This window comes from Mustela nivalis, assembly GCF_964662115.1.
Source record: "Mustela nivalis genome assembly, chromosome: 4".
NCBI lineage: Eukaryota > Metazoa > Chordata > Mammalia > Carnivora > Mustelidae > Mustela > Mustela nivalis.
In genome coordinates, this window is record NC_139023.1 from 54,463,157 (window position 1) to 54,485,793 (window position 22,637).

Genomic DNA, 22,637 nt, shown 5'->3' on the forward strand with positions numbered 1-22,637 from the left:
AGTCCCCATTTGACAGGAATGTTAAAGGTCCACAGTGACGCCCCACCAAATAGTACCAACTGGCCCCACTAACAGAGCCTGGCATTTTCTTTCTTGTAAACTCACAATCTCTAAGACGTGGAGTGATGGTAACAGAAGGAGTGGCAAAAGTAATTATATTAATAATGTCAATGGGCATTTATTGAGCTCCTACTACTGGCCACACACTACTCTAAGTATTCTAGTTTTTTTTTTTTTTAAGATTTTATTTATTTATTTGATAGACAGAGATCACAAGTAGGCAGAGAGAGGGGGAAGCAGGCTCCCTTCTTGAGCAAAGAGCCCCATGTGGGGCTCAATCCCAGGATCCTGAGATCATGACCTGAGCCGAAGGCAGAGGCTTTAACCCACTGAGCCACCCAAGCGCCCCAGTATTCTAGTATTATTTAAAAAAATCATTTCCAGAACTCTAGGAGGACAGACCATTAGTATTCTCATTTCACTGAGAGCGGACCGAGGCACAGAGCAGTTAAGCAAGTTGCTTAGGGGCACTCAGCTATTAAACAGGGAAGCCAGGCTGTCGAGCTTCAGAGCCTGCACCATTAATTAATTAATTAATTAATTAAAAGTATTATTATTGCCTGCACTCTTACTTAAAGGTAAAATATATACGTGGTTTTGTTTGTGTCCCCCGTGGACTCTCAACATCGTGAGCGCACACCTGCTCTCCACCCTCCCCACCCTTAGCCCTGCGCCCTGCACGCCGCTGGTGCCCGGCACCTAGAGGCCGGCGGGCCGCGGGGCTTTGCTGGCGCACCTGCAGGGCGTCGGTACCCGCCCAGCTTGACCACGCGCTAGGCGGCAGCAGCGGGCCCCGAGCGGGGTTGGCGGCCACGCGGTCCCTCTTGGTGAGGTCGGTGGGCGGGCCGGGGCGGGGCCGGGAGATCCCGGGCGCAGCGTTCGGGCTCGGGGCATTCTGAGCTTCGGGAGCCGGGCGGGAGTAGCAGGATGGCGGCGGCAGCGGGCGAGGCGCGCCGGGTGCTGGTGTACGGCGGCAGGGGCGCGCTGGGGTCAAGATGCGTGCAGGCGTTCCGGGCCCGCAACTGGGTAATTCGGCCGGGTCTCCGGCGGCTGTAGCGGGCGGGAATGCGGCTGACTAGGGAGCAGAGGGCCCTGCCCGTGCAGCCCCGGAGGGCTGACTGGACGAAGCCGGAGCCCCTGCGCGCCCCCAAACAGGAGCGCTTGCACGTGCTTGCACAGGTCTGCTGTTCCTGACTACGAGTGCGTTCTCACGCCCCGGGTGCCGGCCTTTGCTCTTCAAGGAGGTGGGGGTGAGGCCGCTCGCTCGGTCTCCGCCGGGCCCTGCAAGTCGGGGAGGGCTCCGGAGAGCATTCCAGAGGAGAATGAAGAGGAGCGGGTTTGAGGGTGCAGGGAGAGACGGTGAGAAGGACGCTCTGGAATTTGACTGCCTGGCACGGGTTACTACCTCTAAAATCGTGAACTTACTGCTTAACGCCCTCGAATCTCAATTTCCCCATCTGTAAAATGGGGATGTTGTTAGTAGCTGTCTCTTAGGGGGTTGTGCGGATTGAAGGAGATCATTGGTGTGGTTTTAAAGTACCTGACTCGTGGTAAGAGCTGTTGAAAGGTTAGCTATTAGTATTATTGTAATTAACCCGATCATTTAGCCAGCCTTGGACGCGGTATTTTGAAGGCTCGCGCTGCAAATGCTGGTGGCTTCTTCGTTTTGAAAAGATTTCAACTACTTTGCGTAATTGGATAATGCTCCCTGCAGGGGGCAAGTAGGAGTGGAACTGACCTGTGGTCAGAGACCCTGACCCCAGCCGCGAGGCCGGGCTCAGCGCATTCCTGGTGGAGGTCCGCCTTCTGTCTTCTCGCTGCAGCTGTCACTTGCACAAAATGTCCTGGAGCTCTGGGGAGCTTCCTCTGGAGGGTTTAGTTAGTAGCCGCAGGAGCCTGGGTCAGGGTGCGCAGGAGCGAGGGAGAGTTTCCTTCTGGTTCAGAACCTCGTATAGGATTTAGAAAGGATTCTAAATGCATCACCGGCTTCTACTCTGATCTTGGGAAGACTGTTGGAGGCGTCTTCCAAGGTCTGCGGAGGTGAGAGTGGGAACAGGTAAGGAGTGCTGGCCGCGGGCTAGGCACTGTGTTCCTACATACTCTTAATTTCATTTACTCTTCCCCAGACTTGAATATAGTGGATTCTGTTAGTAACTGTGTATTCAAGAGGGGAGGCTTGTGGGTTCCGCTGGTTGGGGGCACTTGGCACAATCTGGCAAGCTGATTGACCTCTCACTCTGTCTCCCCTACCCTATCTCTTCACTCTTCATTTCTAGGAGCCCTGGGAGGGAGGGGCTGGGATACAACCTTTTCTTTGTGTCTGTATCCCCTGTGGCTGGTGACATAGAAGTAGTGAGTGTTGAATGAATGCTGTGTTCTTCAAAGCTTGTGGTAGAGATACTTATCTGTGGGGCCTGCAAACCTTGGGGCTCTGGAACTTTCTGAGAAGGAACTGGGTGTCACCCATGCCAGGAGCTCTCTCAGTTAATTTTCACACTAACCCTGTTAATTGTTAACAATTAATAGGCAGGAGAAAGGCACTGGTTTGTGGGATGAGGACCCAAAGCCATTCCTCTGTGCTTGAGGACAGGGGTCCGAAAACTCTAGCCCTCCAAGGGCCGGATCTGGCCTGCCGTCTGGTTTTGTACACCTCATGATCTAAGATTGTTTTCACATTTTTAAATGGTTGGTGGGGGGAGAAAAATGAAAAGAATACGGTTTTGTCACATGTGAAAATTACATGAAATTCACGTTTCTGGAGTTTCAGAACCTGAAGTTTTACCGGAACATAGCCACGCTTGTTGGTTTATCTAGATTGTCTGTGGCTGCTCTGGGGTTTAAATAGCAGATCTGAGCCTTTCGACACAGACTGTATGACCAGCAAAATGTTTGGCCCTTTATACACGAAGATTTATGCAGACCCCTGGTCTAGGGGGTCTCTGGAGGTAGATGGTTTGGCTTCAGAGGTGAGAGGGGAGGAGGAAGGTGAGGTGTTTGGAGGCCGATGGGCTGGGTTGGGCTGGGGCTTGGTAATGGGTAGGCTGACTGAAGCCAGATGTCCCTGTAAGGATGGCGAGAGGCCAGGAGTGAGATCCTTTCTCCAGTGGGTTTTCTTTTTAAGCCTCTTACCTGTCTCCATTGCCCCCATTTCTGGGTGTGGATCTTTAATGGAATTAAAGCTTACTGTCTCTTGACCAAAGCTGTTTTCTCTTCTTGCTAGTGGGTTGCCAGCATCGATGTGGTGGAGAATGAAGAAGCCAGTGCCAGTGTTGTGGTTAAAATGACAGACTCGTTTACAGAGCAGGCTGACCAGGTAATTCCAGAAAAGGATCCCCATGTTTGCAAGCACTGTGGTAGGGGGACCATGGAGGGGGAGGGGGGAGGGGTTTCCACCGGTGACATGTTCTTTTTTTTCAACTGGTATCCTCTACTTACGAAAGCCATTTGAGCTCATTGAGGGAAATTTCGAAAAAGTAAAAATAAAACAAAAAAATGCAAAGAAGATAAATTACTCATAACCCATTTCTGGTTACCTCACTATTCACGTTTTGGCCCATTTTCTTTCTTTCTTTCTTTTTTTTTTATTTAATATTTTATTTATTCATTTGTCAGAGAGAGGGAATGCACAAGCAGGCAGAGTGGCAGGCAGAGGCAGAGAGAGAAGCAGGCTCCTCACCAAGCAAGGAGCCCGATGCGGAACTGGATCCCAGGACCCTGGAATCATGACCTGAGCTGAAGGCAACGGCTTAACCGACTGAGCCACCCAGGCAGGCGTCACTTGGCCCGTTTTCTTGTCTTTCCTATGCATACTATATGTTTTTAGTTTCATAAGTTGAGATAATCTTGTATTTTATATTTCATGGTGAGCTTTTTTTTTTTTTTTTGACATAACACCTAATTTAAATACTTCAGATCACTTTTAAAAAACTCTCTGGTGGTGCCTGGCTGGCTCAGTGGATTAAGCCACTGCCTTTGGCTCAGGTCATAATCTCCGGGTCCTGGGATCGAGCCCCACATCTCTGCTTAGCAGGGAGCCTGCTTCTGCCCCCGCCCCGCCCGACTCTCTGCCTACTTGTGATCTCTGTCAAATAAATAAATAAAAAATCTTAAAAAAAACCCAACTCTGTTGGCATGTGATTTTTAATTTCCTTAGTTTCCACTTCCTGCACATGTAAGGGTTTTGTAGTTTTTCTTTTCTACATTATCAAGAATCCTGTGGTGAACATCTTTGTCTCATCTCTGATTACTTAGGATGCATTCTAAAAAGTGGAGCCCCCCAGTTCAAAGCATGAAAACATGAATACTAACAAAAGAGGTTATTTTTAATTATAAACTGATAGCTTATTGAAAACCAGAAGTCAAACAAATATGTGAAATACCCGTTTCTCCCTATGATCCTGCCACTGCCTGGAAGCAACACTGTTGACAAGTTGATGGCCGTCTTGGTGTAAATATCAGAGAAGCCCCTCAGTGGTCCAGTCTTTCCTGAAGAGCTGTTCCCACAAGCTGTTTGGGGGACTGTGCTGTCTGTGGTTCTCATGCTGGGGCTATAGCCCACATTCCCAAGGAGATCTCCACATCGTTCTTTGTGTGGTGTGCCATACTTTTGTGAGCACTCTGTGAAGCAGGTGGGCAGGTGGGGATAGACCCATTTTGGAGCTTGGGAGACTGAGTTTCAGACACTGAAGTGACATGGCGAACAGGCTGGCTGGTGGTGGATAAGGAGCATGGATTTTCTTTTCTTTGATTTTTTAAAAAGATTTTGTTTGTTTGACAGAGAGAGATCACAAGTAGGCAGAGAGGCAGGCAGAGAGAGAGAGGAAGAAGCAGGCTCCCTGCTGCACAGAGAGCCTGATTCAGTGCTCGATCTCAGGACCCTGAGATCATGACCTGAGCCGAAGGCAGAGGCTTTAACCCACCAAGCCACCCAGGCACCCCAGAGCATGGATTTTCTAATAAGAGACTTATCGGGGCGTGAGGATGGCTTCATTGGTGGAGCATCTGACCCTTGATTTCTATTCATGTCGTGATCTCACGGTCCTGGGATTGAGTCCCACATCAGGGTCTGAGCAGGGAGCCTGCTTCTCCCTCTCTCTCTATCTTCCACCCCCTCTGCTTCTGCTCTCTATTCTGTCAAATAAATAAATAAGATCTTAAAAAAATAAGATCTTAAAAAAAAAGTGATTCATGTATGATACAGAAAATTAAATAAAGCAAAAAGAAGGGGGGGGTTTAGCCCCACTATGTAGTTAATGTTTTGTAGTATTTCCTTCCAATCCATTTCTCCAAATGTATGCATGTGTAAGTCTAAAAAATGAAAAACAATAATCCAAACTGAGCATACTGTCTTGCTCATTTGCTCTTTCTACAGCATCCGTTTGACAGAGGTTAGGATGCAAAAAGCCAGCTGACTTATTCCAGAATATAGATTTTTGTTGTTCTTACTTTTCTTGACATGATCCTAATGTTTGCTGAACCCGGTGATTACCCGTTGGCCTTAATGGGCTTAATAATAAAACCCAGCTAGGCAGTGTTACATGTCAGGCTCTGGTCTAAGTGCTTGATTCATTTTAACTTGCTTAATTTCTGTTACACTCCCAGAACAAAGTTTCTGATTGATCTCTCTTTTCAAAATGGGGAATTTGAAGCAGAAAACGTCTCTGGCATTTGCTCAAGGTCAAACAGGCAGGAGGTGGCAGAGTTGGGATTTGAACCTACGCAGTGGGGGTTTGATATCTGTGCTCTTGACTCCATGCTAAGCTGCCCCTCACAGCAGAGCTCTATGTGAACCAAGTAATGAGAGATAAAGTAAATACAAGGAAGCACCTGGGCTTGGGTATCAGCAGCTCTTCTGTCTGTGTTCATTGTCTTGTCTCTTCCTGTTAATTACAGGTTTTTGAGGTCATGTGTGTTTTTGAAATTGACCCCATCTGAGACTTGACAGTGCATTTTATTTTATTTATTTTATTTTTTTAAAAGATTTTATTTATTTATTTGACAGAGATCACAAGTAGGCAGAGAGGCAGGCAGAGGGAGAGGGGGAGGCATGCTTCCGCTGAGCAGAGAGCCCAGGACCCTGGAATTATGATCCGAGTCGCTGAAGGAAGAGGCTTTAACCCACTAAGCCACCCAGGCACCCAGTGCATTTTAAAGAGAAAGATGGAGCAATGCCTTAGTTATTACAAGTTCAGACTTTAAAACCTTTAACCCTCCCTAACCCCCACTCACTTAGTTAAGAATTTCTGGAAAAACGACATGACATCCAATTTTTGTTTTTAAGGCTTCAGAAGAGGAAATTCAATCCTAATATGAGTAAAATTGACCCCCGAGGCAGGAAATTCACTAGAGACAGTGTGGAGATAAGATGTGAGAAAGGCATTAAATCTTTTTTTTCTTTTTTCTTTTTTTTGGGGGGGGAGAGAGGACAGAGGGAGAGGGAAAATCTCACATGGGGCTTGATCTCACAACCCTGAGATCATGACTTGAGCTGAAATAAGAGTCGGAGGCTTAACCGACTGAGCCACCCAGGCACCCTAAAAGGCATTAAGTCTTTGGAAAACTGTTGGGCAGAGAGTAAAATTGAAGGGGGAGGAATTTTAAAATACACAAATGTAAAAACAAGTCAAACAGGCACATTGTTTCTGTGGGCTACATACTTCCCTGAAGAGTAGAACATGCACAGGGCTGTGTGTACCTATGGATATTGGAAGATCTCCAGCGTCTGGCAGCTGGGATCTGGGCTCTTGGTAACAGGACTTGATTTAAGAATGAGAGGCCGGGGGGCACCTGGGTGGCTCAGTGGGTTAAAGCCTCTGCTTTCAGCTCAGGTCATAATCCCAGGGTCCTGGGATTGAGCCCCACATCAGGCTCTCTGCCTGTCAGGGAGCCTGCTTCCTCCTCTCTCTCTGCCTGCCTCTCTGCCCACTTGTGATCTCTGTCAAATAAATTGATAAAATCTTAAAAAAAAAAAAAAAAGAATGAGAGGCTGGGGCAGCCTGGCAACCAGCGTTAACAGGAGGAAGGTCGACAAATGTAAGGCAGGATTAGGTGAGACACTCATGAATAGAGACCAAGGGAAATTCAGGAATTTCTTAAGAGGAAAGATGCAGGTATGGGGTATAGGGAGAAGAAAGATTGGTTTCCATTGCCCAACCCTTCTCTTGGAGGCAGTGATTGTAGTCCTTAGAAATTGATGGGGAGGGCTGCCTGGGTGGCTCAGTGGGTTAAACCTCTGCCTTCAGCTCAGGTCATGATCTCAGGGTCCTGAAATTGAGTTCTGCATCGGGCTGTCTGCTAGGCAGGGAGCCTGCTTCCTCCTCCCTCTCTCTTTCTCTCTCTCTCTTTCTGCTTAAAAGAGAAAAAAAAAAAATTGATGGGGAAAGAGGTGGGGGACTGAAATGTTGCCACTGGTAACACTTGCCACTTGGGTCAGGTCATCTTAGCCATTCTAGAAGTGGGAAAGGACTGTGTGATTGATGGCCAGAATTGCCTGTCTTGCCAGATTTTTGTTCTGATAAATTGTAACAAAAGGACATGTATATATTTGCAACACTTCAAAAATTTCAAACAGAAGTAGAGAGATAAATGAACACCATGTACCTGGTATTGATCAACATTTTGCGATTGACTTTTTATTTTTTTTAATTGAAGTATAGTTATTTTTTATTGCTCTTTTTAAAAAATATAATTTTTCACTGGCGTTTTGATTTGGAGTTGCACTTACGGGGATTTTTGTATGGAGGGGAAAGAAGAATTGATTATCTCAGATAGTGTTTCTGTGATGCGTGAAGAAAGTCTGGAAAGAAATATACCAGAAGGTTAGTTGTGGGCAGTGAAGCTCTCGGTGAATTCTTTAAATTTTAAAGCCATCTCCTAACTTGACTCCCGTTGTTTTATTCGAGGCATGCTTAGGTCCCAGCCCTTCAGGATGTTGCAGAGAAGACTCGAGATTGCTTTATAAAAATCACACTGAAGTGTCGTTGGGTTTCCTTATCCAAAATGCTTACTGTAGATTGGTGGTGCATCCAATCTTTCAAAGTGTTCATTGCCAGGTGCTGTTAACTGGCTTTGAAACAAAGTGAAAAATAAACGGAGGTGTCCATGAAGATGTTAGCCTGTTTAGGATTACCTGACAGTTTATGCACTTTTTTGTCCCTTTCATTTAAGGTGACTGCTGAGGTCGGAAAGCTCTTGGGTGAGGAGAAGGTGGACGCGATCCTTTGTGTGGCTGGAGGCTGGGCTGGAGGCAATGCTAAATCCAAGTGTGAGTCCTTTTCTGCATTAATCATTCATTCCACTTTGCTCTTTGTCCAGCTGGCACGGATTGGGTCCATCCCATGTGCCGGCCAGATGTTTTCTGTATTTCTTCCAGAAGCTTTGCAATAGCTCTGAAAGGTAGGGATTAACCTCCCATGTGACAGATAAAGGAAAAACTTCCCATAAAAGGGGGTTAGGGAAAAGGGACGTTGAGTTTGAAGTTTAGAATAGAAGCAGAAAGAAATCAGTATTGTGTCCACCCTAATCTTTCAGGACCTCTTACTGGGAACTGGAGGATATGTGAGAAATGGAGAGATTCTTCTGAAAGTCAGACTCCAAACTGTGTGTGTATTAAAACTGAGTATAGGGGTACCTAGATGGCTCAGTCGGTTGGGCGCCTGCCTGCCTTAGGCTCCCTTCGTGATCCCAGGGTACCTGCTCAGCAGAGAGTCTGCTCCTCCCTTTCCCTGCCCCTCCCCCTCCATGGGTGCTCTCTCTCTCGATTTCTCTCACTCTCAAATAAATAAATAAATAATGGTTACTTAAAAAAATAAAGCTGGATATATTTTTCAACTTACTATGGAAATTTTCAAGCATACAGAGAAGTTGAAAGAACAGAAGTTGCAAGAAGTGGGGCGCCTGGGTGGCTCAGTAGGTTAAGCCTCTGCCTTTAGCTCAGGTCATGATCTCAGGATCCTGGGATCGAGGCCATTGGGCTCTCTGCTCAGCAGGGAGCCTGCTTCCCCCTCTCTCTCTGTTAAATTTAATATGTATATATATTTTAGTTGAAAATATAAACATCTGGAAATAATAAAATATTAATGAAATTTTTATGGTTGCCTGACACTGAAACATTTTTAAAAACGTATTTACTGGGGCACCTGGGTGGCTCAGTGGGTTAAAGCTTCTGCTTTCAGCTCAGGTCATGATCCCAAGGTCCTGTGATCGAGCCCCACATCAGGCTCTCTGCTCAGCAGGGAGCCTCCTTCCTCTCTCTCTCTGGCTGCCTCTCTGCCTACTTGTGATCTCTGTTTGTCAAATAAATAAAATCTTTAAAAAAAACCTCAAATATTACTTATTTTTCTTCCTTGTTATGATTTGTGTACGTATCTAGATTCAGTAATTAACATTTGCTGGATTCCTGCTCTCTTGTTTTCTGGTGTGTGTGTGTCCTGTGTGTGTATTTTTTTGTTAACCATTTGAAAGTACGTTGACATTGTGCCACTCTTTGGCATGCATCTTTAGGGAGTAAACCCATTCTCCTACATTCTCATAGTACCATGGACCTCCCTAAGAAAGTTAATAATAATTCTATTAAGATTACTAATACTCAGGCTGCATTCAGATTATTCAGATTCCTTAATTTATTCCAGACCTTGTATCATTTTTTTCCCCCACCTAAATATTCTAGTCAGGGTTTGTGCATTGCATTTTGTTGTTTTTAGTCCCTTAATCTAGAATTTTTTTTTTCCCTATGATAGACTTGGTGTGTTCAGAGCATTTTTCTCATAGACTGTCCTGCATACTGAATTTGTCCATTTCTCTAAGGTGTCATGTTCCTTGTTCCTTGTCCATGGTATTTCCTGTGAACTAGAATTTAGATCAAGAGACTTACTTAGATCCAGATTAAGTATTTTGGAGGTGAGTGTTCCTCCTGAGTGATGTGTGCTTCATGTGACATCACGTTGGGATACTTAACAAGGTCAGATCATGTCGCCACCTACAGTGATGTCCGTTGGGTGCTCGGTTAAGGTGGTAGCGAAAGACTGCCATTGGGAAGGTAACGTTTTCCTGCTGGTAGTTAGTGATTGTGGGATGCCATGTGGGCATTGTGTGTGAATGTCCTATTTCTAAGCCCCTTGAGGGTCTCAAATTCCCCAAACCTAGTGGTGTTATGCCTCCATTGATAATCTCTGCCTGAGTCAGTGGTTTTTAAATTCTATCATTCCTTCTATGTGTATCAGTCAAAGCTCTGTAAAAAAGGGATTGATTTCTCTGTGAAATCAATTACATGCAAAATTGTTATTTTGTGGGGTGATCAGATTGGCAAAACACCCTCATAGCCTTTTGTGTGTTTTGGAAACAAGAATTGATGACTTTTTTTGTTTTTTTGGTCTAGTCCTTTGTAGCTGGGAAATGCAGTGCCCAGGTTATCTCCGCCTGATGACCCGTCCTCCTGTATCAGGAAGCCTTTTCTCTCTGGCCTGTGGCTTCTTTCTCTCTTGCCTGGTGGGTGACGGGATGTACATTAGCACTTATTCCCCACCACATCTCAGGCGAGGCCAGAGGGTGAAAATAAGCGTGAAGTGGTTGTTTTATCAGCTGTCTTTTAAAGAATCTTTAAAGCTGGTATTAAACTTTCAGCCATAAAAAATGTAGCTCTATAAAATCCCTCTTTATGTCCATACAGTACTAGTCCCTCAGATTTTTATTCTAGGTAGAACCTGACTTAGACATACAGGTTCTTATTCTGAGTCTCTTGCCCTTTATAAAGAAGAACAATTTTTTTAGTTAGAGCCAGTTCGGTGTATTAGTTAACATGTGAGGAAGCTGAGACTCAAGTAATCCTGTGGCCTGGCTTCAAACCCAAGTCTCTGACTACAGGTCCTGTGCCGTTTGGACTGGACCTTGTCGCTGGGGACTGGGAGGGGAGGAGTGGCTGTTGGGGTGTTGGGGCCTCGTGACGCCTCGTGAAGTGGAGCTTACCTTCCACTGTCTTCCCTGCAGATGCTGAGCTCACATGTTTTCCTTTCTCCACTCAGCTCTCTTTAAGAACTGTGACCTGATGTGGAAGCAGAGCATGTGGACGTCGACCATCTCCAGCCACCTGGCCACCAAGCACCTCAAGGAAGGAGGCCTCCTGACCTTGGCTGGTGCCAAGGCTGCTCTGGATGGGACTCCTGGTAAGCCTTCATTTCCCAGTCTGTGAAAAGGGAGCACTCCCCCTTCCCTCCTGGGCTGCTGGGTGCGTCCCTGAGGTCAGGGACCTGGGAGCCTCTCACCCCCCAAGATGCTTTACAGCTGGGTGGAGTTGGCTTCCTTGAGGCCTGGATCTTTTTAGGGGGAGGGCTCCTGACCCTTCTAGGTGCATTGTCTTCATGCTGATGTGGGGACAGAGTCCTGGAATCTGGCATTCCCACTGGCTTCCCATGTCAGAGATCTACCCTTCAAGGCGTGGTGCTGAGCTAGATACTGATCAGTTAATAAACACATTTTAGGGGCACCTGGGTGGCTCAGTGGGTTAAGCCTCTGCCTTCGGCTCAGGTCGTGATCCCGGGTCCTGGGATCGAGCCCCGCATTGGGCTCTCTGCTCAGCAGGGAGCCTGCTTCCCTCTCTCTCTCTCTCTGCCTGCCTCTTTGCCTGCTTGGGATCTATCTCTCTGTCAAATAAATAAATAAATAAATAATCTTAAAAAAAAAAATAAACACATTTTATCCTCACGGCAGAGTGTCTGTGTGTCCCTGGGAAGCAGCTCAGCCTCTGGAAACGGAGGTTGTAGGGTAAGAGAAGCCAGCAGTGGTTTCTCCGCCAGAGCCCAGGGGCTTTGAACAGATTCTTTGATGTCTTTGACCAAATTCTGCTGTAGTTTCTCTCATCGTAAGTGGCAGTAATGTCACACCGATGTGTAGCCATGAGGCATTGGAGGCATGGACGCGTATCCAGTGCCCAGCGTGGGCCCAGCCCTCTTACAGCTGCTCCTGTCCTCTTGTGTATATTCTCACTGAATCCTGAGGGGGGTGGTTCTTCCCTTGCCTTTAACAGGCAGGCAGACTGGAAGTTCAGTGAAGTGACGGGTCATGATGGCATCAGTGAACTGCAGATTTACTTTGAACCAAAACCCTGGATCCTTTCTAAATTGTGTATCTTTTCTCCTGCATCACATAGATGTGATGTTGGCATTTTTCCTTGGCATTTTTACTTCATTTCCTGGGGCTGCTGTGACAAAGGACTGTGGCCTCAGGGGTTAAACAGAGAAACTTATTTTCTTACAGTTCCTGGGGCTGGAAAGCCTGAGACGGAGGTATTGGCAGGCTAGGTGTCTTCTGAGGCCTCTCTCCTTGGCTTTCAGATGGCGACTGCTCCCTGTGTCCTCTTGTGGTCTTCCCTTTGTGTGTCTGTCCTGATCCCCTCTTCTTGTAAGGACATCAGTCACATTACTTGAGGGCCCAAAGGCTTCACTGTAACTTCAGGACCCCTTTAAAGACCTTGTTTCCAAATACAGTCACGTTCTGAGGTACCACAGGTTAGGATTCCAACATACGAATTTTGGGGGTACAAGTCAATCCATAACTCTCCCTTTGGGATAAGGCTAATGAAGTTTAAGTGGGGTAGGGGAACAGCACAGAGAGGCAGAAAGTGTCTCCCTCTGCTACCTAAGTAAGCTCTTCTCTTAAAAAAAGGAAGGGAGGTTTTTTGGGGAGGAGGTGCTTTTTAGTAAGTGGTAGAGACCTCGAGCACCTTTTTCAATTTTAATGTAAGTCACTGAAGTGTAAGGCTCTTACAAATTAACAATTTCTTGGCAATCATTTTCATATTAGATGTCTTGGAGCCTGTGATCTTACACACCCATGGCTCTTGCAGTAATTATAGCTCTGTAAATGTTAGGTGTTAGTTTGGTTGAGATCTGATTTTTATTAAAGGTGACATAGAACAGAGGCACTAGAAAGTGAGTAGAGAAATGAGTAAATAGCTTGCCATTTAAAAAAGAAAACCCTATGACCAAAAGACTGATTTTTCTAAAGAACAAAACAGTCTTTTCCTTTATTTTGGCTTTTAAATACCTTTTTTATTTATAGTTTTGGATATTGGCTAAGACTGCATTGTTTTGGAATCACACTGATTGGTTTTCTGTTGTGGTTTGGTCGCTTACTGTGCAATATTTGGCAAGTTATTTAACTTATCTGAGCCTCAGTTTAGTCATCTGTAAAATGGGGATAAATAATTGTACCACCTCTGTGTAGTAGTTGAGACTTGTAAATATCTTAATGGATGTAAATGGCTTAGAAAGATTAAATTATAGAGTCAGTGGTCAGTGTGAACTTTCATTATTATTTATTCCAGACTGATGTTAAAAGCCCAGCTATTTCTGCTTCGTGTATTAATAAGCTTGTTCATGTTTAAGTTCTTAGTTAGATGTTGTTAAATGTATTTGAATCATGAGGTCTTTTAACTTTGATTAAGATCCCAGAGTAATCTGGGGAAATCTGTGTATAATCCAAAAGTAACTGACGAATAGGCTTAGTGGTCCTTCAAGCACAAGAAAGATTTTTGTTTTTGTTTTTTTAAGAAAGGTTGTTCAAAGGGTGGCTGGGTGGCTCAGTGGGTTGGGCAGCTGCCTTCGGCTTGGGTCGTGGTCCTGTGGTCCTGGGATCGAGCCCCACATCAGGCTCCCTGCTCAGTGGGGAGCCTGCTTTTCCCTCTCCTTCTGCCATTCCCTCTGCTTGTGCCCTCTCTCTCTCTCTGAAATAGATAAATAAATAAAACTTAAAAAAAAAAAAAAAGGAAAGGTTGTTCAAAATTGGAGAGTTTTCTCTTGGAAAAGTACTCAGAAAACCTCACCCTTCAGTGTCCAGGCTTATATCTGTAGCATCTCCTGGTGGATAAATGATTAGAAGGAAGGTGATTACTTGTTTACCACCTAGGGATCTATGCTGTGTTTGGAAATCAGTCTTTAGGGACTACACTGATCATTTTAATAATTGGGAGGAAAGTGTTTATCTTCCCCGTGAATGCATCTTGCAAATGATCCCCTTACCTACATTGTGTGGAATCCTGTGGAATTAAGTCATAAGGGTCCCTGGTAGCTTGTTGCTGGTTGCTTGTTTCTTTCTTCATCGTGTTGTTTGAATGGAATGAGGAGGGGGCCCTGCATGTCTGCTGGGGCCTGGGGCTGCGCGTGCGTAAGATTCGTGTGCTGGTTAATTTTAATCACGCAGAGTGTGTTAGATCTTTATATCACTGTTGGTTTCCTTCCCCAGATGAGACAGAGAAGCCAGAGATGGCGAAATCTTCTTGTGCTTCCCAGTAGCGCTTTGAGACCTTGACCCTCTTTTGCAATTCAGGGTTGCTGTTGGAGAGTGTAGTGATTGGTTCCTTAGCTGGGCTGTGGTCCGCACCTCCCCTGGATTTTTGATGCCTTCTCATCTGTTAATACCTTGAACAGCATGCTTGCTGGGTGTTTCTGAGAAGGCTGCTGATCTCCAGAAGAAATAGTGGTTTTTTGAAGGAGGAGAAGTGTTTACTTGCTTGGTTGTTGTTGGTTAGAGAGAATCTTCACCTGGAATCCGGTGGGGGAGAGAGACCGGGTTCTTGCCACCTGTCTGTGGGACAGACGGAAACCGGACCTAGTGAAACGCATGGCTGGCTTCATTCAGCATTCTTCACCGACCCGGTGGGAGGAAAGGAAGATTAATAGATTGTGTGTGTATCCTTAAAACGTGAGAATTGTTCATTTGCTATTCCTTATAAACAGTGAGTGGGGCACACTACTGCTGTCACTTTGACGGGAAACGTTTATTGAGCACCTGTCTTGGGCTGAACCCACAGTCAGGTCCTTTGTCTCCATTTTCCAGATGGGGTAACAGGATTAGAAAGGTTTTGAAAACTTGCCTGTGATTTCTTCAGTGGTGAGTGGAGGAGCTGGGACTTGAACTTGGGCAGCCTGCTCTCCAGATGACTGCTCCATCTCACCCTTGAGCACGTATTGATCTGAGGGTTTAGACGCAGCTCTTGCCTGGCCTCTAACCTCGATGCAAGTCTGTGTGTGAGCCTGGGCACGTTTCGCACCCTGTCCGCACCTCGGTTTGATCAGCGGTAAAAATAAGATCGACCTCATGGTTTTTATGATAAATGTGAACTGTGGGGTGAGTAACAGGAACACTTGAATATTATGTCCCTTTCCCTTTCTCTCTACAGGTGTCCATCCTTCTCTTCCTCCAAGACTGGCGCTATGGTCTCTGGACACACTCGTGGTGGCCACTGGTCACTGAACTGTTTTCTCCCCCTTCCCCAGGGATGATCGGCTACGGCATGGCCAAGGGCGCTGTACACCAGTTGTGCCAGAGCCTCGCCGGGAAGAACAGCGGCATGCCTTCCGGCTCTGCAGCAGTCGCTGTGCTCCCGTAAGTGGTGGGGCTTCCCGGTCCCTACCCACCTCTGCCCCACTGCCAAGAGTTAACATTTGAGTAGCTTTCCACCGGGAATTCGTGTGTGCTGTTGTCTTGGCTTCTAGAATTTGCCAGAGGCCCTGAAGATGCTTCTTCAGATGTTGGGCTAGTCCCCGGGCTATCCAGAGTGACTGATTGGCTGAGGGGTGGATTGGTCTGTCTTGCCTTTTTTCTTTCTGGGTTTTTTTTCCTTCCCTCTATCTGTCCCTCTGTTCCTCCTTATTAAACGTAGCCTACACATTTTATTTTGATAGGTATAGTTCTTTTAAGTTAATAAGGTCAGTGGAAGAGAGATTGTATTTAGTGTTTGTGTGGGTGTGTTTGTGTGTGGTAGGGGCTGGGGTCTGAGGGAGAATGTGGGAAACTGGGAGATACTCCTGTTGGTGACCAGGAAGAGGGTCCCTCGTCAGCCGTCCCAAGGCAAGGCAGCTGCTTTGGAGGTAGAGTTCCTTCCTGCTGGAAGGATTCCAGCACCAACTGGCTTGCCTCTTGCCTGCAGTTCTCGAAAGCGGACATTGGAATCGAGAGGGTCCTGGGATTTCTGGTTCCCTTTCACTTGTGAACTGTTGTGAATCTGTGACCTGTTCCCCAGCTGTTTTTTTTTTTTTTAAGCTTTATTTATTTATTTATTTATTTATTTATTTATTTATTTATTTGAGGGAGGGAGAGAGAGAATAAGAGAGAGTATGAGAGACGAGAAGGACAGAGGAAGAAGCAGACTCCCCGCGGAGCTGGGAGCCTGATGCGGGACTCTAGGATCATGACCTGAGCCAAAGACAGTTGTTTAACCAACTGAGCCACCCAGGCGCCCTCCCGTAGCTGTTTTGAATGATTCCTGAGGTCTGAGTGTTCTTGGGAGAGTCATACCTATCTGCATTCTGTATTCTCTTGTTGAAAATCTCGAGGTTTTATAGAAAACAGCCACAAAAACGAAGGATGAGACTTTTTTCCCATACTTAAGGGAATACTATTTTTAGTACCCTTAAAAAATCCTGAGAGATGAGTCTGCTACGTTTTAGGACATGGAGTAAAGATAAAAGCAGCAAAACAGTTTATTTCATAAAGACGATACTTAAGAAATGACAGGACTGTGTTTTAAAAAAGACTTTTTCGTTTTGTTCCTGTCTGCCTGGAAGGTGAGTCATGAAGCACCACCCTGAGTTAGGTTTGGACGTGATGTCTATAAGTGTGGAGGGCTCCCTGGCTTCCCTCTGACTGTCCTCATGGGACCTTTCTGTGTCTGTGGCCACCCCTGGTGCCAGAGGCTCATCGTGCATTTTCCCAGCCGAGGAGGTTGGGGTGGCTATAATTCTGAGAGCCAGCAGGTACACACAACAGCCCCGTGTCTGTGCCCTGCAGGGTGACCCTGGATACCCCAATGAACAGGAAATCCATGCCTGAGGCCGACTTCAGTTCCTGGACGCCCTTGGAGTTCCTAGTTGAGTGAGTACTGACATGGTGTCATAATATGGGCACCTGCCTGCCTCAGTTGTCCACCTTTTATAGACTGGGGGACAAGCTGTGTTCTCTGAGCTAACACACGGCTCTGTGAGGTCACCAGGCCCCCGAGGGTGTGTCACACATCTGTGTGAATCTTAGAGGGGGCTTGATAGTGCTGACCTCTGAATCTCGAGCTGACCGGCCTGAGCGCATTGTCTCACTGCTCCAGGCCTCAGTTTCCCCATCTGTATAATGGAGTCCTTCATAACTGTGAGGGGTATTACATGTGGGAACGCTTGGCTTGTCACGATGTCTGATGCATGCAGTAGGTGTTCCGTAAACCTCTACTTCTGTTAACATTGTCATCTCTGCTTAGGGGAGCCGCGGTCTGGGGGTAAGATGCTGATCTAGGGCACATCAGGGCTCCTGTGTCTGCATTAGCACTGAGACACAGACCTACAGAAGGTGTCCTATGTTCCCCAAATCCCATTCAGCCCTTTGTGAATTTGGGTGGCATTTGAAGATCACAGAGAAAGAGTGAGTTTTCTCACCGTGTTGTGTGTGTCTAGATCTCAGTTCCCCAAAGCCCTCCATGTGGTAAGACGTACTCCCTGAGCACCCGCTGTGGGCCAGATGCTGCGCTGGGCCCTGGGCAGGGAGATGGATAAGGAGCAGTCCCTGCCTTCACCGAGCTGGGGCTGACCATCCCCCGCCTGGCATCGGTATGGGATGTGCTTCTGGCCTGAGGTTCTCTTTTTCATTAAATTGAGAGATACCAGGGACTTTTATCTGATGTTTGGGACTAGTTTTAAGTAGTCCTTTTTATGTGCCAGGTACCATTTTAAACCCTTAACTATTCTCTTATTTAATGTTCATAGCAAGTCAGTGGGGGAAGTGCTCTCATCTTTATTTAAGGTTTGAGGACTTGGAGCCCTGGGGGCTGGGGAGTAAGGAGCATGCCTAAGATCAGGTAGCAGAGCTGAGATTTGAGCCGAAGGGTGTGGCTGCTGAGCCGGTGGTCTTAATGGGGCCCACAGTTCTTTCTGCCTCCCAGAGTTTGAATTGGGTTTTGCATTTAAGCTTCTTTTTTAAAAGCCAACACTTCCCAACGACATCCATGACCTAGGTTCTAGATGCAACATCTGGGGTCATGTGTGTGAATTAGAGCCAAGCCGTAGGTCCACAGAGGTGGCTGGGATAGCCCTCCTTTGTCCCAGAAGTCACGATACCATTTGTGGGATTTGAAAACTCACTTGGCAAAGTGGCATGAAATGTGCCTTGAATGTCTGGAGCTTGGTGTTCTCCCTCTTCTACAGCAGACTAATGAGGAAGATGAAATAAGACAGTTTGATACATGTGTAAGTAGCACACCTGTGCTGACACATCCAGCCTCAAAACCAGTCTCCTTCACAGACTTCCCTAAGCCTTGCCTGGCCCCAGAGAAGGGTCATGGATGTTATGTCAGGGAGTTTCAGCCGTGCTTTGGTCTTTCGGCTCATGTAATAACGGCTCTCGGCTTCTTCAGCTGTCAAGAGTGGGCCCTCGAATGACTTGACATTGAATGTCAGCTCTGGTCAGGTTACTGATCGGCACTGAAGAATATCCCAGGACCTCCTGAGTGCTTCCCAGTTAATGAAGGTGCAGAGTCCTAGCTGGCAAATTGTCCAAGGGACCATGCACTCAATGTAAATGTTCGAAAGATTATCAGCTACTTGTTATACCTCGTGAATGTGCTGTGTCCTTTTTAATTTCTATCTTCTTAGAGGTCTTCCCAAGCAGGGTTCCCTCCCTCCACACAGAGTGTCAATCCCCCCCCATTCCTGCTTTTAATATATTGTATTTTAATAGTCTGTTTTTTGGTATCTTTGCCCATTACTGTGGGTGTTCCATTTTTGTTTTCTTAAAAAAGAAAAAAATGAATTTCTTTTCTTTTAAATTTCTAGGAGAGTAATAGAGTAAAATATATCTCTTATCTCTTAGAATTAACGAGTTAAGGTTTCTTTTTAGTCACTTAAAATCACAGTGCTGGGTTATAAAGGATTCCAACAATGAAGAAGAATACAAATGTACTTAAGTTAAAATCTCGCTGAATCCTGCCACTTGGAAATTCGAATGAATATTGAGATCACAGGGGGCCTGGGTGGGTGTCTCTGTGGCTTTTTCCACGGCTGCTGCTCCTCTCCTCTCCCTCCAAGCCACGGGTGGGAATAGAAGCATGTGTTCAGATTTTTGCTTTGAAAATGTAAAGCTGATCTTCTGTGTTCTAGAACCTTCCATGACTGGATCACAGGGAAAAACCGGCCGAGCTCAGGGAGCCTGATCCAGGTGGTAACCACAGAGGGAAAGACAGAGCTCACCCCGGCGTATTTTTAAGCTTCATCTCAGTGCCTCCTCGGGACCTGCCAGACGAGTCGTCTGTCTCAGCGTGGCTGTGTCCAGCCCTGTGTTTTCTCTAATCCTGTTTGTGGTCCGAGATAGCGAGTCCTATTTTTCCTCTTTCCCAATGTGCATTTTTCCTCCCCGGACAATGTAAAATGTTTATGGGAAATAAAAAAGATACATGAGGGTGGAGGCCCGCAGATGGCACGTCTGTCTGGGTCAGCGATGTGAGTTTAGGAGGTGTTGAGTGGGCCCTTCTTGTATCTGGGTCATCTTGAATTGCATTTGAGACTCCGATCTCTGTCCCTGACGGTGGCTGTTGACCCGCCTGCCCAGTTCAGAGGTTTGTTGATACAGGAGATGTTTTGGGGGCCTGAGTTATTTTTGAATGTGAAATTTATGTCATGGATATTGTTGTTGGAGTCTCAAATTGAACTGCCTTACAGCTCCTTTTGTGGTGTAACTAAAATCCCGTGGATTCTGTTCAGATACCTTTTTCCTGTACAGTTGCCAAAAGTGCAGCAGAACTACTTGTGTTCATTTGGAGTTTATCTTGCTAATAAATGCACTTCATTTATTGTGTTGTCTTCTTTCATTAGCCGCGTCTTAAATACAGATACAGATGAACCTACAGCCGTCAGGGTGAAGGGGAGGACTCAAAGCCCAAGATAAGTTCGTTCTTTCTTAAAGATTTTATTTATTTATTTGTCAGAGAGCAAGCGAGAGCACAAGTAGGGGGAGCGGTAGGCAGAGGGAGAGGAAGAAGGAGGCTACCCCCTGAGCAGGGAGCCCCACGTGGAGCTCGATCCCAGGACCCTGGGATCCTGACCCAAGCCGAAGGCAGACTCTGAACCGACTGAGCCACCCTGGTGCCTGCTTTTTTGATTCTTTTAAAAAGATTTCTATTGAGGTAAAATTCAAATAACAAAATTAAGCATTTTAAAGCGGAAAATTCAGTAGCATTTAGTGTGTTCACAGTGCTTTTTAACCACCACCACTGTCTAGGTCCAGAGTATACTCATCACCCAAGTGAAACCCCATCCCCACTGATCGGTTGCTCCTCGTTCCCCATGTGTGCCTCCAGGCCCTGGCAACCACGAATCTGCTTCCGGTCTGTGAAGTGGCCTGTTCTGGATTTGTCATGTGAGTGGAGTCCAGTAACATGCAGCCTTTGGTGCCGGGCTTCTCGCTCTGCCTATTTTCCAGGCTCACCCACAAAGGAGCAGGTGTCCGTACCTCGTTCCTTTCTGTGGCTAACAGTATTTCTTTGTCTGTATAGACTGCAATTAATTTATCCCCTCCTGAGTGGATACATTCGTGGATGGTTTCTGCCTCTTGGCTGATGTGACTGGTGCTGCTAGGAGCATTGATAGGGGGACCTGTTTTTAGTTCTTTTGGGTAGAGTGGGGTTGCTGGGCCATTTGGCACTTATGTATTTAACTATTTGACGGGACTTTTTGGACCCTTGATGCTGTACTTTGGGGGGACCAAGGGCAAGCCACCCCAAATGGGCCATTTGGGCCTGATGCATATTTTGAGCTGAAGGCAGGTAAGACCCCATGAGCTCAAGAGAAACTTGGGCCCCTCCCTTAACTACACAGAAGAATCTAAAGTGGGCATCTTTCCCTGAATAAGGGTTGTTAGCAGAGAAGTTTTATCTGAATGACCCATCTGTATGACAGGGCAAACATCGAATTACCAAACATCTGCTGTTCTATTGCCTGTGAATTAAATGTTTTCCCTTAGAAAACCCAGACCCCTACCCCCTGCTCCTTAGTTTGGGATGACTTATGTAGCTCATTTTGCCTGTCTTTGGAATTTCCATGTGTTGTGTGGATTCCCCATACATGTATTATTAAATTTGATACCCTGTTAATCTGTTTTGTGTCCACTTGGTTCTTAGACCAGCCTGAAGGACCTTTGAAGGGGACAGGATATTCTTTTTTTTTTCAGCGTAACAGAATTCATTGTTTTTGCACCACACCCAGTGCTCCATGCAATACGAGCCCTCCATAATACTCACCACCTGGCTCCCCCAGCCTCCCACCCCCTGCCCCTTCAAAACCCTCAGGTGGTTTTTCAGAGCACATAGTCTCTCATGGTTCATCTTCCCCTCCATTTCCCTCAACTCCCTTCTCCTCTCCATCTCCCCATGTCCTCCATGTTATTCCTTATGCTCCGTAAATAAGTGAAACCATATGATAATTGACTCTCTCTGCTTGACTTATTTCACTCAGCATAATCTCTTCCAGTCCTGTCCATGTCGCTACAAAAGTTGGGTATTCATCCTTTCTGATGGAGGCATAATACTCCATAGTGTATATGGACCACATCTTCCTTAACCATTCATCCGTTGAATGGCATCTTGTTTCTTTCCACAGTTTGGTGACCATGGCCATTGCTTCTATAAACATTGTACAGATAGCCCTTCTTTTCACTACATCTGTATCTTTGGGGTAAATACCCAGTAGTGCAATTGCAGGGTCATAGGGAAGCTCTATTTTTAATTTCTTAAGGAATCTCCACACTGTTCTCCAAAGTGGCTGCAGTCTCTTCAATAAATGGTGCTGAGAAAATTGGACAGCTATATGTAGAAGAATGAAACTTGACCATTCTCTTACACCGTACACAAAGATAAACTCAAAATGGATAAAAGACCTCAATGTGAGACAGGAATCCATCAGAATCCTAGAGAAGAACATAAGCAGTAACCTCTTCGATATCAGCCACAGCAACTTCTTTCAAGATATGTCTCCAAAGACAAAGGAAACAAAAACGAAAATGAACTTTTGGGACTTCATCAAAATCAAAAGCCTCTGCACAGCAAAGGAAACAGTCAACAAAACAAAGAGGCAACCCACAGAATAGAAGATATTTTCAAATGACAGTACAGACAAAAGGTTGATATCTCGGATCCATAAAGAACTTCTCAAACTCAGCACACACAAAACAGATAATCATATCAAAAAATGGGCAGAAGAGGGGCGCCTGGGTGGCTCAGTGGGTTGAGCCGCTGCCTTTGGCTCGGGTCATGATCTCAGGGTCCTGGGATCAAGTCCCGCGTCGGGCTCTCTGCTCAGCAGGGAGCCTGCTTCCCTATCTCTCTCTCTCTGCCTGCCTCTCCATCTACTTGTAATTTCTCTCTGTCAAATTAATAAATAAAATCTTAAAAAAAAATGGGCAGAAGATATGAACAGACACTCTCCAATGAAGACAGCCAAATGGCTATCAGACACATGAAAAAATGTTCATCATCACTAGCCCTCAGGGAGATTCTAATTAAAACCACATTGAGATACCACCTTACTTACACCAGTTAGAATGGCCAAAATTAG

The 22,637-nt window shown here is 46.0% G+C and overlaps 1 protein-coding gene across 1 annotated transcript; it reads left to right on the forward strand.

Moving 5' to 3' along the window:
• The first annotated feature begins 912 nt into the window (after nt 1-912).
• Nucleotides 913-19,880, forward strand: QDPR (quinoid dihydropteridine reductase). The gene is made up of 7 exons (XM_082728446.1): nt 913-1,086; nt 3,281-3,373; nt 8,227-8,323; nt 11,079-11,219; nt 15,330-15,438; nt 16,843-16,926; nt 19,191-19,880. The coding sequence occupies exons 1-7, from the start codon at nt 988-990 to the stop codon at nt 19,294-19,296; spliced, it is 729 nt and encodes a 242-aa protein (XP_082584572.1). The 5' UTR covers nt 913-987; the 3' UTR covers nt 19,297-19,880.
• Nucleotides 19,881-22,637: the final 2,757 nt, after the last annotated feature.

Bases quoted from the DNA above. Each gene is read 5' to 3' on its own strand.
- QDPR (XM_082728446.1), top strand. From the start codon at position 988: ATGGCGGCGGCAGCGGGCGAGGCGCGCCGGGTGCTGGTGTACGGCGGC. The intron at 8,324-11,078 runs GTGAGTCCTTTT...TTCTCCACTCAG, and splicing joins AGGCAATGCTAAATCCAAGT to CTCTCTTTAAGAACTGTGAC. The intron at 16,927-19,190 runs GTGAGTACTGAC...TCTGTGTTCTAG, and splicing joins CCCTTGGAGTTCCTAGTTGA to AACCTTCCATGACTGGATCA.